This window comes from Pieris napi, chromosome 22, assembly GCF_905475465.1.
Source record: "Pieris napi chromosome 22, ilPieNapi1.2, whole genome shotgun sequence".
NCBI lineage: Eukaryota > Metazoa > Arthropoda > Insecta > Lepidoptera > Pieridae > Pieris > Pieris napi.
Window position 1 is genome coordinate 7,329,289 of NC_062255.1, and position 23,962 is coordinate 7,353,250.

At 32.1% G+C, this 23,962-nt stretch overlaps 2 protein-coding genes across 2 annotated transcripts; both read right to left on the reverse strand.

The window, feature by feature from the left end:
• Window positions 1-1,967: 1,967 nt before the first annotated feature.
• Window positions 1,968-4,483, reverse strand: LOC125060816. The gene is made up of 3 exons (XM_047665897.1): window positions 4,351-4,483; window positions 3,770-3,903; window positions 1,968-2,484 (listed from the first exon to the last, which is right to left on the reverse strand). The coding sequence occupies exons 1-3, from the start codon at window positions 4,351-4,353 to the stop codon at window positions 2,133-2,135; spliced, it is 489 nt and encodes a 162-aa protein (XP_047521853.1). The 5' UTR covers window positions 4,354-4,483; the 3' UTR covers window positions 1,968-2,132.
• A 2,641-nt stretch (window positions 4,484-7,124) lies between these two features.
• On the reverse strand, window positions 7,125-21,898 carry LOC125060815 (carboxylesterase 5A). Its single transcript, XM_047665896.1, has 3 exons — window positions 21,454-21,898; window positions 8,758-8,864; window positions 7,125-8,580 (listed from the first exon to the last, which is right to left on the reverse strand). The coding sequence occupies exons 1-3, from the start codon at window positions 21,857-21,859 to the stop codon at window positions 7,246-7,248; spliced, it is 1,848 nt and encodes a 615-aa protein (XP_047521852.1). The 5' UTR covers window positions 21,860-21,898; the 3' UTR covers window positions 7,125-7,245.
• Between the last annotated feature and the right edge of the window lie 2,064 nt (window positions 21,899-23,962).

Below are 23,962 nucleotides of genomic sequence, written 5' to 3' on the forward strand. Positions count from 1 at the left end.
TACTATGTAAACGTCTTTTCTTATTTTTTGATACAATGTTAAAACGCGACAATGCAGTAATATAGCAATAAATTGATGTCTTAGAATATGAATGTATGTGATTTTTGTACTTATGTGACTTGCTCATTGAAACTTCGTCTGATCGCAAATACTTACACAATTCGATTCATATTCAACCTTTTTGCTCAAAACAAACCTTATATTATAAATCACAGATCAGAGTTTTACAAAACCTTTACATGCAAGCGTTCTTGCCAGCTACTATTGAACTTTCCTAATTAATGAATAATATTAATATCGTACCTAACATATTTGCGGTCAGTCAACGTTTATGTATGTATGAGTGTCGTTTTATAGGTGATAATCGATACCAAATAGTGGTATATTATATTTGTATTGACTGAAATTTCTTCCTGATCAACGACTTCATACGAGCCAATAAGATACTATGTTAGACTATTTAGGCGTTCAAAACCACGGTTATTATCAGTTTTATTGTTATGTGTGTGACTAGAATAACTTAGTAATTAATAATTATGCAAGGAAAGGATTTAAGTTCTCTCTAAGAAGTCTCTTTATAAGATGATTGAAAAAAATAACTTGAAATGGCTTTTTTTATAACACGATCAATGTTTATTTAATAGTAGTAAATAGTAGTCATACTTAAATTTTTATTTTAATTAACTTTCCAATGATTATAATGATTATGAAATACTATGCAAGGATATCGTATCGGTTCGTTTGACGTTTACATTATTTCTATAGAAATAATTTTTCATAGTAATATTCCCTATCATTCAATTCATTCAATTGTTTCCGTTTATTATGATGATTTTATTAATCTATTAGGAATGTTGAGTTGTTAAGATTAATTGCATTCCTACAACTACATAGTTAATAATTAGCATTTGTAACTATTATATAAATGTTTTATTGGTTTGCTATACATTGGGTCATACAAAGGAACATGACTGCTCACCCATTTTTTAGAAACGTTGCCAAGGGAAAAACCTTAATATAGATTGGTACGTAGCTCAATTGGCCATTGGTATACGATTAATGCACTGTCGAGTTCATATTCGACAAAACTATTAACACAAACGGTAACTTCTTAAAAAAAAAAAATTTGTCTATGTCTATGCAATTACGTATAATAATGATGTCTTATACACAGGAAAATGTATTATTTATTTTTTAAAGATCTTTTATGTGCCCCAATTTACCTAAAAAGGCTTCGCTTCGACAGAATCAGCCTAGAACAAATGATGGCCCCAATCGGGGACACGCCCCCGGCCCCAATTGGGGGTAAGTAATGAATATATATTAATAAGATTTTACATACATAAGGGCTGTGCTATTTAGACTCTGGTTACAAAACTGAACTTTCCTCAACTATTTTATAAATTTTACACGTTCGGGTATTTGAATACGTCCCAAACAATAATTTGAGTCATTTAGAACTATTGTATTTTGCTATAATGTAAGACTAGTTTTAAGAATACGCTTAGTAATTAAGGTTTATTTATTAAAAGTCAATATAATGTGTTTTATTACTTGAACATTGTTTTATTTCCGTTACAAATTACGACAACTATGTTAACTGTCATGTTCATTTGAGACAGTAATCATTCGTTTATATTTTAAAGCAGCGTTACTGACAGCGTGCGACTGTCATTCCTGAGGTCGTTGGTTCGATCCCTGGCTGTGCACCGATGGACTTGTCTACGTGTGCATTTAACACTCGCACTTTTCGTTTCAAATCCAAAAATCGCCGACATGTATCAGACATGATCATCATTTTAAAATTGTCTATGAAATAAAGGTGATCAGAGAAATTTATAGCGCCGTTGGATTATTAATAATTATCCTTTCAAGTCAATGTTTAGCCAGAGACTTGAAACTCATTAGTAATGTTTATTTTTCGGAAAGAAAAATAATGTGACTTTTACAGTAAATAAAGAATGCGATATATATAAAAATATATTTTTATTAACACGGATTTGGCATGTAACATTCAAATTTATATATTGAAATATACCTTTACATAAAATCTTTTAAGTATCATACGTGAGTATATAATGTCTGAGGAAAATTTTTAGACAGATTTATCTGTATTTTTTGTTAGAATTATATTAAAAACGTTGCCTGTAGATCCTTCTTCGCTCAACAATTCTATCATTGACTGGCGCTTGAGTTGGCGCTGGAGGTTGAGTTTGTTCGGTATTAAATATTGAAGTCAAATTACTCTGAACACTCTGTTCTCTATTTAAATTTGTATTTTGGTTTGTATTCGACGACTGGTCAATAAATACGTTAGGCCTTTGATCGTATTTCTGTGGGTTTTGCCTGTTTGCCTCCAAAGCCTTCCAGTTGATGTACCAGAAAGGTTGTTTGTCCAACGGAAGTTTGCTGACCCTGTTCACAAGATCTCTATCGCCATTCGCTTCTATGGGCAGTGGAAGCGGTTCTCCATCATCACCGAATCTATAAAAGGGAAAGTAAAGGTTATTAGGGAGAGACATATGTACCGTTGACCAGGTCTTTGATTCCAGGTTTTTGTCTTTCACCGTAAAGCGGAAAATTCAGGTGCACGTTTTATTTACTTGCGTTGACTTGCGTTGCATATTTTTAATGTACAACTTGCTTTGTTGCTGCTTAAACTAAAGGTCAAATTATTTGATACAATTCATGACGTGTTTGCTAAGAAATAGTGCATGTAAAGCTAGTTAGCAGAATATCATTGTTGGGACCGGTCCCGAACTTGCACGGCTGGACCAACTATTAGATTTTTTTTTAATTTAGAATATGTATATAGCCTTTTAAACTCAGGAATAATAAAGCATTCTAAGAGTAAATTGTCCAGTACTTTCTGAGTTTTATTAGTAACAATCATACAAAAATACTAATCTCTTAGTTTGATATGTATTTTATAGCGGTCAAGACGAAGTTGTGACTTGTGATATTAACAATGTGGACCTCAGAGTCGAAACTTAACGCTTACTAAGACTAGCGTATGTCGGTTATCATACCGTAGTTCTGTGGAATATATCGCATTAGGTACATCTAAACAAATTCTACAACAAAGATTTGTTCGAGTGTCGATATAGAAATAGAAAATTAACTGTATCTAAAGGTACGATTCCACCAAAATAGGGTGCAGCACATTTGTTTACAAACATTTTGTGCAAAACTACAGCAGAACACGTACTAAGCAGGTATCGCGTTCGGCTTCTGTCTCCACCGGAAATGCTGTGTGTAAAGGCCGATTTACATTATCTTAGTGTTTAGGAGAGTGCTTTAGGATAGTACTTTAGTTGAAACATGTAAACGCTACTTGCTTTAGTAAACGCTACGCTAAAGAACTTGCCTTTCAAGTTGTACTAAAGCACTCTCCTAAACACTAAGATAATGTAAATCGGCCCTAACGCCAAGTCGAGAAAAAAGGGGCACGGTCTCACAAATATAAGTGATAAATGTCTTACGTACATTTTTTCAGGTAGGTAAAATTTAGATTTCTATACAACATAAAGTAAAATTTATTAGTAAACTAATTATTATTTTTCATAGCATTGTGTGTGATTCCAATATATTGTATAAAAATTAACTAAATTTTAGTACTAAAATCAACACTTTCGTATTTGAATTTATCAAATCTATTGAGTTTGGAGATTAGTGTGCCGAACAATTGGCTTGTCAAAATCGCATCAATCCTTTATTACAGTGATCAATCAATGAGATTTTTTGTCCCATTTTTTGTTCTATAACTCACCTATTTCCAAGATCATCATTCGTTTTATTTTGCAACTCTGGATAACCAATGGGGCGGAAACCCGCGAATGAAGGTCGTTGACCGGTAATCAAATACGCTGACATCAGCAAAATCACCATTTGCGATAGCAATGCCTAAAATAAACATTTGATGAAATTAATATCGATAATTATTAATTATTATTGTCTTTGAAGCACTATATTTCCGAAAATCTTTTGATCCTCATTTCCTTTCAATAATATATGGCGGCGTGTTCTACGTATTTATTTTTAAGTAAATCAATATATATGCATGTGTAAGTGGTAAAAGAATTTTGGATCGATTCAGTACTTTACGAGTTAATTTGATGCAATCATACAAAAATACAAATATGTTTTTCTTATATAACTTAATAACATTAATGTTATTCACATATAACCTTTACGTTTGGTATTGTTATAATCCCAACAAAAAATGTTAGTCAAACTATATTCTAAAAAAATATGAACATTTAGCTTATTTATTTTTTATAATTTTATATATTATCAAAGTCCGCGGCAATCAAACAACAATAATAAACAGAACAATAACATATTACTCACCATTGTTGGATATTTTTCCTTATAAATGATTAATACATGTGCTTAATAGCAAGATTTAAAGCCAACTGACGGCTTTGAATGCAAAAACAACTGATTTTAATTTTCCCGTTAGTCATAATACTTGAAGATGGGAAACCCAGAGTATTTTAAACGAGTTTAAGTATAACGAATTTAATCAACACTAAATTGTGATCCATTACCCAAATAATAAAAGACAGGCGTCTGGACTTGGCTGAACTTCTTCTATACAGCTGTTATTAGAAGCCTAATGAGACCAGAACCTAGACAACCTGTTATCAGACAAGGAGTCCCGGTCGTAGAGTTTCTAGGTATATGAAGTGGCGACGAACCGAAATGGGCGCTAGTTTAATTGGACCACGATTTCAACGACTTGAAAGTTGAGCTTTTAACTACTTCCCATTTTCACTGATATGTTGTAAAAAGTGTTTTTGGATAATATATTTTTTCAAGAATCCGTTAGTTTTCGATTTGTAGAACAGTTCTTGGTTTATCATTTTTAAAATATCTAAATAAACAACAGGCCAAAGAGCCCTTAAAAATATTATTTTATATGCGGTACATTTTTATTTAAAAAAAACATTTTTAAGCATTGTTTAATAATGATTATATGTAAAGTAACTGTGGCGGTGTTCTATTCAAAGGGTAAACGATTATTGGTTCTTTTATTTTCTTGTTATTTAGTTAATTAAATTACCTCTTTCATTTCATTTCAAATTAATTAATTATGCCATGAGATTATAGTTATAATTGAATTATATTTATGTTATATTAAAAACAATTATTGGTTATGCGAGGTTTTAGTAAATGGTTTTAAATCAAATCATTATAATACAGCTGAAGTGAAATAACCTTTGCATGAAAAACATATTGACATTCCGGAGTCACACTTAGAGTTAAGTCTCGACTCTGAGGGTGCGATTCGAAACTAAGCGCTGACCAAAACTTAATCCTAGTTCGCGGTAAATCTCGTTTCTGAATCTCACTTATCTTAAGACATACCTGGGGTTTGAACCCATGGAGATGAGTAGACTCACTCACACACTCTCCGCTAGCTCTGCGATCCAAAATGTGTAAGAGTGGAGGATCTGCTGCAGCTGAAAGCGAGCAATTGAAGTGGCACAGTACAGTGAGCGCTGGAAGTTTCTGGATTCGGAGAATCACATATAAACAAGTGCACAACTTGTTTTGACGCACGTCATACTTTTTATTTTTTGCTTAACTTGTCTTTGATAATTTTAAACAAGCGTATAATTGGAATAACCTGTTTTAATCTTAGTCGGGATCGTTCTATTACTTTTTTTAATAATAAAGTCATGACCTATTAGCGAGTTATTAATATTTCGTCTTTACAATTAAACTGGTTTAACTTTAAGTAAAAAGTGAAAGTAGTAAACATACTTGACAAACTCAAATATCAGTTTCTAGGTAATCCATAAATACCTATTAAGTGTCATCGGTCACACACAATATAAATAAGGAAAATGACTTCGGGTTATCTTCCATTGCTAACCGGTTAACTAAAACAGTAATTCCGATTTTGATATCGAATTCTGTACGACGTAATAAGAGTTAGGGATATTCAAAGAATTCATAACTAGGGCTCGTATTTAGATTTATTTTTTTAATTTAATAGGAGGCAAACGGGCAGGAGGCTCACCTGATGTTAAGTGATACCGCCGCCCATGGACACAATGCCAGAAGGCTCGCAAGTGCGTTGCCGGCCTTTCAAGAATTGGTACGCTCTTTTCTTGAAGGACCCTAAGTCGAATTGGTTCGGAAATACTTCTGATGATGACATAAAGTTCATTTGATAGTGCCAGTTAATTATTTATAGATTATAAATCGCTATCCATGTATATTTAACTTGCATTAAATTATTTAAAATGTTTATATTTTATTTAATTTACATTATTGGTTTATTATTTAATGTTTGCTAGTAAAGATTTATTAGCAAATATTCTGCTTTGTCAACATGGTCTTCGAAATAGGTTTGAAATAGTTTGTGTAAGTGATTGTATAAAGTTTATACACCGAAGTTCACACAAAGCGTTACATCGTTAGCGCAATAACGCTTCATTGGGTATGTAGCAGACATATTTCATTATTATTAAATGTTATGTTAGAATATGTTTTTAACTGTAATAAATAATGTCTTGCCCAGAATAAAACCCACAACATAATACATATAATAGCATTGAACCGGAGGTTTACAATATATAGACTATGTATACCTATGCGTGTTGTTCCCACGAGAATGTAAGTGCGTGCTCCTATTTCAGCATGCCTCCTGCTGATAGAGGACAAATCTTTGTTTTTAATTTATTTTATTATTCGTTATTATTTAAGATGTCATATGGAACATGGTGTAATGGTTGCAGCACCTTACAAACGTTGTGTAAAACAAAAAACTTGGCGATTAAAAAGAGTGGCGGAGAGTTTATTTCCAGTTATTTTCTTCTGTTTTACGCCCTTGATTTGAGAACTGGCAGTAAATGTAAAATTAGAAGCATTTAATCCATATTTCTTTTTGTAGTACATTGTGTTACCTACATGAATGAATGATTTTTGACTTTTTGATAGGCCCATTGGATAATGTTATTTTATGAAACTGAATTGGTGAGATATAAAGCCAGTATTTTCTTTTCTTTAAAAGTCTCCTCTATTCAAAAGCTATGCCGAGTCATTTGCGGTAATTAGTGGAAATATCTTACAAAACCCAAGAACTTGTAATTAATTTAATGGTATAAATAAAATTAAATATTCAGCTAAATATATTTCCAAATAAGTAATATGTACATAACTTAAATAATGTGTTATACTTATCTTTATCAAATAGACTACTTACAAAAATAATATATAAGATATCTTGCATCCTTAATTATGTGAAAATATTAAACAAAATAAAGAAATAACCATCAATTGTAAAACATATTCTAATGTATTAATGCTAGCTCCTGAATCTTCTTGAATTTCTTTACAACATTTCGTTCCAATTTCCACAACTTTTGGATAAAAATCTGTCCAAAACTCAAACGCTTTATAATTCACTGTATCTGGAGTGCTCATTGTAAAATTTTTCCTATCAATTATAAAGAAACCGGGTTTCTCCACTTCAAAAGCATTCCATTGTATGATTACTCCAGAGTTCGTCGGATTCGAATACCATGCAAAATTGGTCCACATTTTCATTATTATATCCGATATGCTCTTATCTCTATAGTCCCATTTATTCAAGTCTTCAGGTAGTGGTAAATATGGCATCCCAAATGTAAAAATCAAATCAAAATTGTGCGGAACTGCCACCCAATCAGGGATACCTTCGTTAGCTATATCAGAAAATGGTTTTAAGTCAAACCGATATAAATAAATAGGAGCGTGCTTACTTATATACTTTGCAAGTTGATATGTCGTTGCTCCATAAACTTTATCCGTATAAAAATCGAGAAATTGTTTTCGTAAGACAGTCTCGTTCGTTGTCGGTGGTATAGGTTTATAGAAAAATGCAACTGCATCTTGAATATGATGTTGGTTTGTAAAACATGAACTATTGTCCACTGTGATATCTGAAAGAACTACTTCTTCACGCATAACATCGAACTCCCTCTGACTTATACCCGAATCTTCTCTTCCATCCTTATCAAGTAACAGAGCATCTTCCATATTGGTGAAGCCAGTCAAAATTGGGACGGGACTAAATATTTCATTTTCAAACATTTTGCTTGGCAAATCGGTTAGGAATGGAACTGAAATATTGCTGAAACCGTTATCGACAAGAGGTTTCCATTCAGCTAGCGGTTCACCGATATCCAAAAGCGCTTGATAATTGACTCTTCTAAGACAATCTAGCAGTTGGTAGGTAGGCTTTCTAAAACAGCTGAATGCAGTTGCAACTTTATCAACTGTAACGATTTCTTTTCGCGCTATATTCACTGTATCCGGCGAGAGAACGTTTCCACTCATAGCAATTGCTTTTTGAAAGAGCCCTGATGAGTATGAAGAGAGCAAATGAAGACCCACGCTCACAGCCCCTGCGTCGTGCCCGAATATACAAACATTGTCAGGATCGCCTCCAAAACTTTCGATGTTATTTTTAACCCAATTTAAAGCGGCGACTTGGTCTAATAAGCCAAAATTACCGGGTGCTTCGTTGTCAAGTGTTGAGAAAAATCCAAATATATTCAGACGGTAAGCCACAGAGACAAATATAACCTGGAAATGTGAATACTTAATTAAATTTTGCCCAACTTTTCTGATTGCAAGAACTGTGTTAGCATAATGTTACAAGTTAAGCTCTGTTTACAAACCTTTTTGAATTCTGAATTTGTTATTAGAATTGAGAAAATATTTTAGAGAAAAAGGTAATTTAATATATAAGTTATTAGTTACCTTTTGTTTTAGCACAAGTTGAAATGGATTGATAGAATTTGGGCTCCCCCGCACGAAATTTCCGCCATGAAACCACACCATAGTTGGATAACCTTCAACCTTTAAATCTGAAAAAAAAAATGAAACCTGTACCAGTTAAATTCTCAGAAAGGGCGTTATTGCAATATAGTCTAATGCCCTATGGCACATATTTCTGCATCACTAACCAGCCAGTGTCTTCAAAAGCCAAAAATTCAAAAATCGAATTACTGCCCTGCGATTCTGTAACTCACTTCACGCACTCACACAGCGGTTTTCGCATCGGCGGTCTCTCTCAAATCAGTCATGAAGCAGTCATTTTATGATTTGGCATTCTGAAAAGGTGGGAGCTTGTACTTTATTGTTTATCAGAATGCCAAATCATAATATGACTGCTTCACGACTGATTTGAGAGAGACCGCCGATGCGAAAACCGCTGTGTGAGTTCGTGAAGTGAGTTACAGAATCGCAGGGCAGGGCTTAATTTCTTTAGGCTAGAGGCTCTCATACTTAACACTAATTAGCCCTGAGTATTACTGACTGAGTTTTTCATTCGAATTGATTTGTATCCGATTTCCAATAACCATCTCAATACTGCAGTTTCAAAGCCATTCACAACTTTGTGAGAATTTCAATCGCTTTTCGACTGCAACTTGATCTCTTAAGGAAGTACTTTATAGCTTTTCCCTTGAGCAAAACTTGTTAGATGTGTTCACTGTTTTGGCAATACCCTATTACACAGTACACCCTAGAGATTGCTAATTAAGCCATTACACCTATCCTTAGTAATTAAACTTTTCTCGTTATGTAATTTTGCCTACTTAATATTAATAGGTGGTCTGTAGTTCCTTTAATATTTTATATATACTCGTAGTATGTTGTTGAAGAACAAACATAAAAAACACGTGACTTAAAATAAATCGTATGAATCGGTTAGCACCGTTTTAACTCAAGTACTAATCTGACTGTTTTCATCTCAGCGTAAACATAATTTAATAGAATGAGTCCAAACTTTGCTTTAGTTAGAAAAAAAAAACAACTCAGTGAACGCCTCAGTGTAGTGTATTTGGACTAGGACTTATAAAATTCTTCTAAAAACTAAAAAATGTCAAAGCCCGGTTATGTTATATATATAATTTTTGAAGTTATACTTCTTTAGGCGCGTTATGAAAAATTGATGAGAGTGAAATTTTACGATGCGCCGTTACACAAAATTATCAGAATGAAGTTGCCCACAGAAGATGCTACGGCATTGGACATAATTTAAAAACAAAATTCTAATGATAATAGAATTTATGTTACACTTAATGTAAGAGAATAATAATAAATATCTATTTATTTAATTTTTCAAATGTAAACTGAACTTTATTTACTATAATGACTCCTTTTCCAGTCTTTGATTATTTAATTGGAATTAATTATTTGCATGCAATCAAAAACTATTTTTAATAATGCCAAAAAAGTATAACTTCTTACGCGCGTACATAAGTACACGCACCCTTTTTTTATATAATTTGATATCAAAGCACAACTTCAGTTCTAACAGCTGAATTAAAACGGATACAGTTAAAAAACGAAGCAAAAAAACTCTATAACAGTCGATGAATGTTTGCTACCAACTGCATTCCATAATTATTTTAAAAAAGCAAATCTAAAAGCTTAAAAATATCACAACTAAAATTGCAGAAATAATCGCTATTTACACAACAATTATTATGTAAATTCCACATACATTTCCCTTTCTATGATGCATGTCAAATTTAGGTCAGAAATGAGAGGGTGGATTAAGGTTAGTCCGAGTTAACGTACACTATTGGCACGGAATTCTTGCATTAATGACTCAAATTTATTCAAAGGTCTGCATTGTTTGGCTATATTTATCGCGTACCAATGATATTTGGGTCAATTTTGAGCACTTAACCTACTTTGGGTGACAAGAAATTGGTATGATTTAAGTGTAAATAGTAACGAACATTATTCAACTTCTTGTATTGAGCAATTCACATAGAAATGTTTTTAGCCGATCTATTTGAGGTAGTTTCTTTTATTTCACTTATATAATTTCTTATTAAGTTTTTAAAACCATATTTAAAGTAATTTTAATGGTTTCATCAAAGTTACTATAAGATAGACTTGTAATTTTACAAGATAAAACGATGACGGTACCAATTAAAATCCAATTTGCCGTCAAGATATTAAAACAAAATTTATTGAAAATATTGAAACCGGGCTTCTTGTAGCCAAATATTGAAGCTGCGGTAAACGATACTTTAAAGCTATATTATTTTGTCTTTAACCAATACAATCCCTAAAAGGGTCATGAAAAAATTGCTATGTCTTCTTTACGAGAAATCATTTTCTTTAGGAACTAAGTGTTAATTCAAACCAGAAATAAAATTTTGTCACATCAGAAATCGAACAAGAAATCCTGGTTATAGTGATTTTTTAACCAAAAAGTTAATATAAGCAGTCTTCTAACAAAAATATACAATCAAAATTAAATTGATGCCGTCCCTATAATATACGTGGACACGATAACAACGATGATTGCTATAGTATTTTTATCAGGCGTTTCAATGTAGAATAATATCATTTAATTGCTAAAATTAATGACTAGAAACACAAACACGTATATTATTTTAGATTTACATCTCACGGAGTAGCTTTTTCTTATTTAACCATCGTTATAGAGGTATTTTCGTTCAATAAAAATTAACGTTTATTTGCGAAAGTTAAAATTGTTTTCATAATCATTAAAGTATTGGGGACACTTAAATTTTACAGCTTAAGACCCTAAAACTCTTAGACATTTTTTAATGCAAATTGTTAAGTAAGCAATATAATTAGTATTTAGGGAGAGAGCTTTAAAATAGTTTAAGATTGATTTAGTTTTTATACAAAATTAGATTACGAGTACGATAACCTTTGAAAGGTTATGTTGTCGGTAAACGAAGCAAAATGGAACGGCAATTTTTTTTCTATATAAGCAAACATTATGCTATCCTCAAAGACAAAGTACCAAGACCAGTAGATGTCTATAGGTACAACAAACAATGATCAAAGCACCAGATACAATCTGAAGCCATAAACAATACTTAAATTTTTTATGGTTGAAAACAAGATACTGTAAATTAGCCTAGCCTAATGTAAGCCTTTCTTTACGCATCAGCAGTGTTCAAATGTATCTAAAAATAAATTCCGTTTTAATATAAAATAAAACTGAGGCTAAACCGAAAAGTATTAAGGAACAAGTTTCTTTATTGTATTGATTAGCCTGGTCTAAGAGTGGCGGAGAGTTTATTGCCAGTTCCTCTCCTGTTCTACGCCCTTGATTTGAGAACTGGCAGTAAATGTAAAATTAGAAGCATTAATATGTACTGACGAGTCATAAGTGTAAATTATGTTACCTATATGATTAAATGATTTTTTACTTTACTTTACTAAGAGAATTAAATGTATAAGTGTTAATTGGTTTATTTATATAAATAAACTGGAATGCTATTAGGTTGGAAAGTCGCAGTGAATAAAATAAACAATAAATTTAAATAATTTGACACTTTCATCATCACACAAAAACACGCACGTCCTTCCTTCACCTTCACCCTACTTTCTCCATTGCTTTATTAAAGTGTTTTAATAAATATAATACTTGAAATTAACTAAGGAGTTAATAATGTCTTAATAACGGGTTAAGTTTTGAATTGTACATTCGCTATTAAATAAGAAAGTGTGCAGAAACATGGGTTGGTTCCCATAATGATATTTAAATAATTGATAAAGTTAATAATTGGCTAGACCACAGTTTACTAAAACAATACAATGGGACACACCATGGGTATTAAATGTCTCACAACCAAACATATAATTTTGTAAAAAGCCTGCAGTAAAAAATAGGTGTTCAATTAACAATGCTGTATGAATATCGAATAATAATTGGAGCCCTCGAAATACATTTATAGCGAAATTATTGTTAAGGATAGAATTAAAAACCCGACGGAAAATAAAGAAACATTATTTCCGAAAAACAGTTGCCATGCCACTCGTGAATGTGTTTGTAACTTATTATTGACATAAAAACAAATTTCAAACATATCGTGATAATATGCCATACAACATATACAGAGGGTGGCTTTATGCAAAACACGGCAAATCTTTATAATGATCGCATTAAAGCATGTAAGTTTATACATTTGCATACATTTTATGCATTTCAGCAACCTTTTAGCGCCTATGTATTTGCCAAGATAAGCTTACAATCTATCATAAATTTTAACATAACATTCAATAGGCTTTATAAATAGTTATTTGTTAATTTCGTATGGTCAGTCTCTCACAGGCTTCAATTGCCGAAGCGTAGCTTTATTTAGAACTTTTATTATATTTGGAGTTATATAACTGAAGAAAGCCGCTATAAGAGGTCCTTGAAAAAATAAATATGTGTGTGTATATTGTGTAAATGTTTCAAGGAATAACTGGACAAACATTTGGCCACAATCCCACCTGATGTTAAGTTAGTTGCGGCCTATTGGTGGGCACGCCTGTCCAGGAGATGCCTATTTAACCGCCACTTAAATAAACCCATATTAAACTGTCTAGGGAAGATAGAGGCAAGGAGTTCTACTACTTTGCTGTTTTTAAAAGAAACGGCGATCAAATTCGTGCTGGGGATATCAACAACGATGGGGTGAAACTCCATATTACTCAGATTCCACCGCTTATTTCCGTGATTATAATATGACTTTTTACTTTCAAAAGGCCGTTTTAAGGTCTAATTGAAATAAATGATTTGACTTTAACAATTTACGTAGCACACGCAGAAATGTATATATAATACTAAGACCACGAGGGAAATATCTTTCATTGTTACCCCGGGAATCAAAATTTCGTTGCTATTATAAGTCATTTTAAGGCTGTATGAGACATGCAAAATCGATTTTCCATCACCTTTGAACCAAAAGAAAATAATAATAATTAATTTCTATTTTAGGGTAGGGGTTTTGTGCGTGCGTAATTCTCAATTAACAAACGGAATAGCAATTAATATATGCGTACAAAAACATGGGATATTTTCATATGAAATTATACAGAATACTTGGCCGAAATTAGTATGTAGGAAATCTTGGGGTTATCGTTCCTTTGTATTCATAGGTACTTTACCGTTTATTTTTTTATGCTAGAACATAGTATACTGAGCAGTGCCTAGTGGCTTCAGCGTGCGACTCCAATTCCTGAGGTCGTAGGTTCGATCCCCGGCTTTAACATTTGCTTGAACGTTAAAGGAAAACATCGTGAGGAAACCCGGCTTGCCTTAGACCCAAAAACCAACGGCGTAGTCAGGCACAGAAGGCCGATCGCCTACTTGCCTATTAGATTGGCAAATGATCATTAAAAAGATACAGAAATCTGAGGCCCAGACCTAAAATCCACGCGCCACTGATTTATTTATTTTAATATTGAAGTGGAAAATGCACACAATATGTACCAAAAGCCTTGGATGTATTTTCTGAAATATTTGATTGATAGACAAATAATCACAATCAAATTAAACATGTGTTAGAAGTAGGAAAATTATAAACAAATCGTCTATCGCGAGAAAGTGTTATAAGTGAAGAAAAAGAGTAACAAAAAGTGCTCATGTATCCAATATACCATTAATTCATATAACATTATTTTGTATAATTAAAAACATTTTATTAGAAGTATTTTCTTAAAGATTTTGTAGAAATGTTATAAACGTTCTATAATGGATTAGGCCTTAATACATTTTTAATACAATGTGAAGATGGGATTACTTTCAATTTAAGATTTCCCAAGAGCTTTACAACGGGACTTGTGAAAATAGAAAAGTACAACCTTCAACGAAAACAAAGTTTCAAAATTATTGTTTAACCCTTTTTTTTGGTTTTCATAGGTTTCTCGTATCATGGTTTATAAATTTGCCAATGTTTTTAAAAATCATTATATGGAGCAAAATATAAATCATTATAGTAATTCGTAGTAAAGTATGTCCTAAATAGTTTATTAAACAGGAACCAATTCGACATAGGGTCCTTTAAGAGAAGAGCGTACCAAATCTTAAAAGGCCGGTAACGCACTCGCGAGCCCTCTGGTATTGAGAGTTTCCATGGGCGGCGGTATCACTTATCATCATATGAGCCTCCTGCCCGTTTGCCTCCTGTTCTATAAAAAAAAACAAAGCCGGTAAAAAGGTAACTAATGCAGACCGTGAACTCCTTTATTGAAGTTATACTTCTTTAGACGCGTTATGAAAAGTTGATGAGAGTGAAATTACATAGCATAGAGGGACATAATTTAAAAACAACATTCGAATAATAATATAATTTATGTTACACTTTATGTAAGAGAATAATAATAAATATTTATTTATTTAATTTTTCAAATGTAAACTGAACTTTATTGACTATAATGACTCCTTTTCCAGTCTTTGATTATTTAATTGTAATTAATTATTTGCATGCAATCAAAAACTATTTTTAATAATACCAAAGAAGTATAACTTCTTACACATTACACACACTTACTTACTGCGTACATAAGTACACGCACCCTTTTTTTATTCACAGATTAGTAGTTCTAAATATAATCAAAACGAAATTCGGTTGAGATTTGTCACAATAATTTCTGGAGTTCGAATTTCGAATACACCTTCAAAGTCGTAACTTCCGAACGTATATAAACTTTAAATGCAAAACGCATCGCTTTTAGCCGAGATTAGGGTCTGATCCCAAAATAATGTATTCATCGATACTTCAAAAGGACTGGAAAGGCTGAGTTGGGTTTTAATGTGACGTAGCCCTCACCTTTAGGCACATTTGTAAGGTATCAATCCACTCAACGGTTAACTTAGATACCTATCTGTGTTTTTGATACGCAAAATCTGCTACTTTCTATGTCGGGATTAAATTTCTTAGTAAATCCTTTTTTCATTTGAGCCTTCCAATTATTTTGATTCTTGAATGCCTAAACAAATATTAAGAACTATCTGGCCTGGCGAACATCGTACCGCCTAACAGTCGATTCTTTATTTTTTTTAATACTTATTCTGCTATTCGGGACACCAGTCTAGCTAAGATAAAAAAAAGAAAGTTAATAAGACAACAAATACATTATGTAAAAAATAAAAATTTACCTTCCCGGAACCCCTCCACTAATAATAATTGAACTTTATGATATGGTATTAAAGTTCAAATTGACTTTTAAGTATTATTACGAATATTATGTATGGGAATATAGAAAAGAGTTGTTTTTAGACTTTTTCACTCAATTTTTTTAATTTTTCTCTCCGTAAGAACCATCCTCGTACTTCAAAGAATATTATAAAAAAAGAATTGGTCAAATCGGCCAAGCCGTTTTCATGTTATGTCGTGACAACGGAAAACGGGTTTCATTTTTATATATATAGATAATATCGGCATGTTGAAGTATAAAACGCGCCAACGAAGCTATGCCAGCCGCTAAGGATATATACAACTCGACTTGCTACTGGGGCTTGGGGCCAGTAAGTGGTTAGACTGGTTGAGGATCGTCCCATTTGGTCGGAGAAAGAGCACCACCATCCTTCTAAGATTAAAATACTATACAAGTTCGTTTCTTTATGTGATCCATGTGTAATATGCTGTATTAAATGGATCACAATTTTTAATGGACTATAAATCTAAGTTTGAGGTTTTTTAAATACATGTGTTTTACTAAGACATCATGGCAAATTACATTCTAGAAGTTAAGACCAATAAGTAATTTAAGTCTAACCTAATTTACTTACAAGGATACTAGCTGAATTGGCAAACGTCGTTTTGCCATGTATATCATTTATAATAAAAAATAGGGGTTGATCGTAGAGGGTGGATAATTAGGGCTTGTATGTATTTTTGTATGTTGTATCATAAAAAAATAAAATTTAAAATTTATCTAAAAATTAAAAAAAAAAAATTAGGGGTGGACTATCCTTAACATTTAGGGGGATGAAAAATAGATGTTCTCCGATTCTCAGACATACCCAATATGCACACAAAATTTCATGAGAATCGGTCAAGCCGTTTCGGAGGAGTTTAACTACAAACACCTACATGAGAATTTTATATATTAGATTTTACATAAGCAAGTGTCCAATAACACTTCTTACAGTCTCTAATAAATAGAAGACACTCTGTTCTTGTGTTTTATTTTAAGTTTGAGGTTAAACATAAAAACAACCGACTTACAAGATTGAGTTATTAAAGAGTTTCTTTTTTTGTCACATCTGTCTCGTGTTTACAAAATATATAAAGAAAAGGTTACTTATTATTTCTGCCTTGTAAGGTAAGAAAGAAAACTATTTATAGCTTTTTTCTTGCGGTGTGATTCTTCTTCTTTTAGTGCTCTCCATTACTGGACGTTGGCCGTCCGTCTCTTGAAGCGTGTCTTGCACTGTACCAGGTGCAGCAACTCATCCGCAGTAGCAATACCCGTCCACTCCCTAACGTTGCCAAGCCATAATTTCTTCCTTCTACCAACACACCGTTTACCCAAGATTTCACCCATTAAAATTAATTGAAGGTGGTAGCGGTCAGGGTGCAACGTGGCCCAGGTACGCAACTTTCCTTTGTTTAATGTTCTCCATAAGTTTTTTCGACATATCGGTGTGAATAAATTATATTAAATGTATAATTTTTGTGTTAAGGAAGATGTAAACGTATTCAAAATAGCCATAATACTATTGAAATTAAAACTACATTTGTTGAAGAAATACCTTTGTCATTTAACTCAACGTTGAGCTAACTATCGTAACTGAATTTAGCTACTTATAACTTTAGGCACTTTAATATTGTTTCGGATCTCATATTAATTAAAGCTTTCCAGGATAAAACTTTGAAATTTGTTGCATATGAGAGTAACCAAAGTGGTTTTAATATAAAGGAACGCTTATAAAGCTGAAGTTGAGAAAGAAAATTCGTATGCTATTAAGTACTTACCACTAAGTTGGGCGAGCCTCTGTTCTTATGACGTACCTAGTGTTATTTCTAACGCTATGCAATGTAATATTTCTGTACAAGGAAATATTGACAAGCAATGACTTTTTATGGGTTGAGAATTTCTGTAGAGGATCAAAGACTATAGACTGTCATCAACATTTCATATAAAGTAATTTACAAACCGATTTCACGTACGTACCTACTACATTAGGGATATTTTATATATCCCCTCCGGAAATGTGTGGTTAGAAAAATCGACTATAATATACAGTTCCTAATATATTGTCTTAGATTTAAAATCTAATTTTATTTTAATCAAAACATGCGAGTACTTTTACTCTTTTTGAAAATATATTACGCCGTAAGGAAGATGACTATACTACTACGACTACGACTAGTTTTACTTTAAATAAAATATATTTTTTCGAAAATATATAACGCTGTAACTTAAAATTTTCTTAAAGGCAAGAATATGAGACACTTTATTGAAATATGTTACGATGGAATTTTATTTTTCATGTTGGGAAAAATTGAATTCGAGAGGCGTCTTATATACGATGTATATTCCTTATATGATACTCTATTATTAACCGATTTCAAATAAGAGGGTTGTAATTTGCTGTTTGTATATTATTGGATTAGGATAATAATGGCCTCCAAAATCTAAAAGTCATATTGACATTTAATTTCATTAATTTACGTGAATATTAGCTTTTACTTTTTTATTTTTTAGATTTTAGTTTAGTTTTGTGTCTAGCATTAGACAATACTAAACTTAAATCAAAATGTTACATGTAATTTTATTTTTTGTTAACTTAATGCACTTCTTACAGTTTACCCCCTGTAGGTATTTCTTCTTCTTACTAGGGTTGCATGGAAGAAATCACCTGTAAGCGATAAGGCCACCCGTTGTCTTGATAGGTTTGTTACCTTTAACGAAGTGTAAAATATTCTAAACAAGAGAACTGTTTCATGTTTCATCAAAATCAGTAGTTTTTGTAATAAGTACACCTTTAGAAGTGCTTGGATTGGGTATCCGTTTAGCTAGGTAAATAATCTTCCAAATATTAAAGTTGGTTACATTTTTCTAAATAAATTTTATAACAAATGTGTCGTACTCGTGTATACACAAATATGTACCAGCATGGTTAATGACCATTTAAAAATATTCCTATGTATAGTGTACATTACATATATATTGCGTAAAAAATATTTAAATAATCCGAATTGATAGAAGTAACTAAGAATTAAAAAAAACGCTAATTAACCGATATTAATATTACAACCGCTTTCGTAGCTAAATTCCTATTCTGTGTTCAGTGGTATACGAAACATTTGTGATACGGGATTGAAATAGATACAACCAGTAAAAGCTTTTTACAATGATTAAAGTACTAATCTCCAACTTAGTATTTTGAAATGCAAATAGCAAAATACCGAATCTCCAGTCGTTTGTGTAATTAAGGCGATGCTATCAAATGCCTCAAAGCTATTACAAGATTAATTATCACGTTTGACTTGTCTGCAGAAGTCATTTGGAGTGCATTGTAAGAAGCTTTTTAAATTACTGACTGACCGAACATTTTTACTAAAATATGTTTAGGTATATTATTGCCTAGTCTATGAACATTGTCGTAACCTAAAAGCCGCAGCAGGTGGTACTTGGTAGAGAGTAGCACAGTGCAGAGAGGAATGGTGGGATTTGGAGGAGACCTTTGCCAAAAAAAAAGGCACACGTACCTAAAAGAAGATTGAAATAGAGACTATTGAAGTGAAACTTCTTTAGGCGCATGAGGGTAAAATTTTTACGCAACGTCACGCAGCGTTTTTGTCCAAGAAATGGGAGAGAGCGATTGAGACCGATTGAGAGAGAGTGAGAAGGGCGAATTACAGAAATTCTATTTTTAAAATTAAAATTTCGTAATGAGAATTTATGAAATAATAGTATCTCAAATGACGAATTGAAAATTAAAATGCCACGTGTTTTTATTACCGAAGAAATAAATTAAAAAAATGAAATGTATAATTTGTATTAATTTCGACACTTTTAATATTTAAACGACAATTAAATTCCTTAACTTTCTAACATATCTTATATAATCTACAGTTTTAGATTTATAAACAAGACTTAATTAGTTTGCCAAAGAAGTTTCACTTCTGACATGTGTACTTTGTACGATCGGACTTTTTTTATTACTATTAGGTATTCAGTTATTTCGTATTACGCACTTGGAAATGAGTCATTTGAGAATCGACTTAACCGCAAAACAACAATCCAAACTGAATTGAGGCTCTTATCAGATCGTTACTGCCACGTGTATTTGGAAAACAAGGCTAATAAATGACTGTGTAGCCTATTTTCCTGGCGGTTTTCCCTTCTATATGAAACACATAAATCTCTTCAATCTTCTGTGGTAACGGATTTTCTTATACGTAATAGGGTCTTTGTTTTGCTTATTAGAACTTATGATGAATAAAAGCACCTTTTCCTTATCTCTATATATTTTTAAATAGTCACTTATAAACCTGATTTTTGAAAAAAATCTGTCTTAGTAAAAGAAGTAAATACTATTTTGTTATTATCTTTAACCATTTTGCTTTTAAGAGGTGTCAAAAGTTAATTTGAGTAAGATTCCGAGTAGGGACTCAGCGCTTTGTATGACTTTCGTATGACAATATATATATATATATATATTGTCTATTGTATAATATATTTTTGATCTTAGCAAGTAAAAAAGATGATTTATGCTTTGTTAATAATAGTATATGGCTTGGGCATTAAATTTAAAACTTTGTGTCGTTTTTATATTTTTTAATTCACATATCCTACCATAATAAAATAAAATTAGATATATTTTGTATGATTTAACATTTAAAGTTTTATAGAAATGTTTTTTTTATAAAATAATTCAATCTAAAACATAATATATTACATTTGAAAACCAATGTTGTTTGTAGTAATATAACAATACAGTCTTGTCATGAGCGCGTCAAATGCATACGAAAAAATAATTCTTCAACTTTTCTTATGTTGCCTCATTTTAAACCAATTAATTAGACCGAGGGGTAAATAAAAAAGTTTTTTGGGAAGAAATTAGCTGTCCAATTTCTTAAACGATAGTTTATTGATACTTTCTAAAGAACGTGAAAGTTACAGACAAAAGCTTTTATAACATAATCAATAATTAATATTTATTAGCATTATTATACTGATTATAAGAAGGGCAGTTAGCACTTAACTCTTAGGTTTTTTTTAACTTATGGTATTTTTTTTCATCTTTCATTTATGTAAACTTATTAATTATAAGCATTATGTTTCTGCACACCGACCGTATCTGCTATCTAGACTTCACAGTGGTTCTAATTAGTATAACTCGTGTTACGGTTACAAATTAATAACTAAAAAATATGTATAAAAAAAAATCTGGTATTATATATATAAAGTATTTGTGACGTTATTTACATAATGTAATAATTTAGTTTTTTAATAAATCAACCAATCAAAGGGAGCAAACGGGCGCGATGCTCACTTGATGTTAAGTCGACATTCAAATTGCCAGAAGCCTCACAAGTGCGTTGCCGGCTTTTAAAATAATGTTAGCTTGATAGCTTGTGAGTGCAAAATATATTATTTATATATTTTATAAAAAAATGAACGTAACAAAAATTTGTCACTGAATAATTACTGAATAGTTATAAAACTCACCATCGGGCACATACACATTCAAGAACAAGCAATCTTCTGAAAACTCTTTCTTCCGCGGTTCCTCCATTTGGCCCTCCAACAATTTTGTAAATAGCTCATCGTGTCGGTTCAGTGGATTCAGGACGTCCTCTTTCTTAGGACCACTCTGCATACAGTCCGGCGCGAAAGCTGTCGCGTTTCTCACACCTTCCCACTGTGGCAAATCCGTGTACTCTGGTGGGCTGAATCTCCTAAATTCAACTGGAGGCTGTGCATACGGGATTCCGAGATACGCTGCGATCCTCCGCGTCCGAAATCGCGTGATATACATTCCAGATATTGTGCCTTGGTTAGCTATAGTGACCTGTTTGGGTTCCCGCGCTGAAAGAACAGTTGATAACAACGATAATACGATGAAAAACAGCATTTCGATTACGTCATAATTGAGACCCGAACAGTTTGGAAGGTGGTGCGTTACTGTTTCTCGTGCTGAGTTTGGGTCATAAACAGTGGGGTTGTCCGTCGTTATAGAAACCAAGGAATCGCTTTTGCGAGCTTAAAGTGGGCAGAAGTGCCACGATATATTTTGATATTCGTAGTTTTTTTTAGACTTGAATTGATTTGGATATTATGTCAAGGACCTAAATATATATTTAACCTTAATACTATTGATTTTTTCAATTCACTAGTATATTATTTATAGCATATTGTTATTAATTATATCATACACACACCCAAAACATATTTAAACAGATTTAAAAAGATTGGCGGAGAGTTTATTGCCAGTTCTTCTCTTGCGTTCTTCGCCCTTGATTTGAGAACTGGCAGTAAATGTAAATTTAGAAGAATTTCATATATATTTATTTTTTGACGTTCATAAGTGTACATTTTGTTACCTATAAATGATTTTGAATTTGATTGATTAATTTTATTTGTTTAAATACATATATTGTTTAAAACTTGTGCATACACCATAAGAACATAAGATGCATCTTTACTTAGAATAAATCATATTTGTTGGAGTTGCAATTTTTTTTAACACAATTTCTTTAAAATAAAGTGTCTTAATATAAAAGACAGAAGCTCACACAGCTCTTCAGCAATTATATTTTAAAGAATTTCCTCAAACCTACCTACCTACATAATATGTTGTCGAATTTGGCTTCAAAAAGTGTCCTTTCACTATGCAAATATCATTATAATGGCGTCCTTTGTCCACGGTACTCAACCAGATTGACGTTTCATATCCTCTTAATTATAAGCTGAATAATGGGTCTTTGTTTGCTTAGTACTTAATATAATTAATATGAAGTTAATTCATATTCCAGGTGACAACTTTATAATCTCATATTTCTAATATTTATATCTGTAAGTTCAAAGTAAGTTCTAAGTAACTGGTTCACATTATCAAAACTTTTGAAGTAACATACAGTTTTGAACTATACGGAGTCAAATAGATTATGTTAAAGTATGCAGTGTGTGCTTCTGCTTTGAATTTCATATTGACATAAGCTTGTGAATTTCTAATTAGCAGCTGGCCTTGCATAAGAAAACATTAAAATGTCATTCATAGGAAATCTTAATGGCATTTTATTTAACATTCATAGTCTTGCATCAATTAGTTCAATAATTTGTACAAATTTCAATCATAAACCCTACGGATTTTTGTAAGAATATATGTATTTCAAAAACGTTTGCAACTTCGTAGGAATTCAAATTCAAAAATCATTTATTGGTAACAAAACGAAGACTTATGAACGTCAAAGTTTTGAAATGCTTCTTATTTTATATTTACTGCCAGTTCTCAAATCAAGGACGTAGAACGGAAGAGAAGAACTGACAATAAACTCTCCGCCACTCTTTTTTCAAGTGATTAAACTCTTAGTATTTTTTCAACCGTTTAACATATATATAATTTACACACAAAATCTGACCGATTGAGTCAACTGATATTGTAAAAATTATAAATAAAATGGCAATTCTAAATGTTATTAAGTCTATGAGGTAAGCTTGCGACGCGAGGGGATCGCGTGACGGGCTAAGTATTGGAGTCATTGCATTCCGGCTTCGAATCCACTCCAGCAATCTCGTCTATATAGGTCAATGCGACCATACCATCGATTTTTTAAAGGGCTTTAAAACGCACATTTTCACAACTACTCTGCTATTTAATTTGACAGCTATTGATGCCCTTAGCCAGGCCAGCCAGGTCTTGCGTTTCTTCCCGACTAATCGACTTTTTATTTGCATAATAAATATGGCGGTAATAGTGGGAATGCTGGATTTCCTTATGTTAGATGAGTCATTGCAATGCCTAGATGGTAGAAAAAACAAAAAACAGTATGTGTTTTTTTTGCGGTGATGTGTGCAGAAGTCAAAAGTCAAAAATCATTTAATCATATAGATAACACAATGTACACTTAAGAACGTCAAAAAAGAAATGTATATGAAATGCTTCTAACTTTACATTTAGTGCCAGTTCTCAAATAAAGGGCGTAGAACGGAAGAGAAGAACTGGCAATAAACTTTA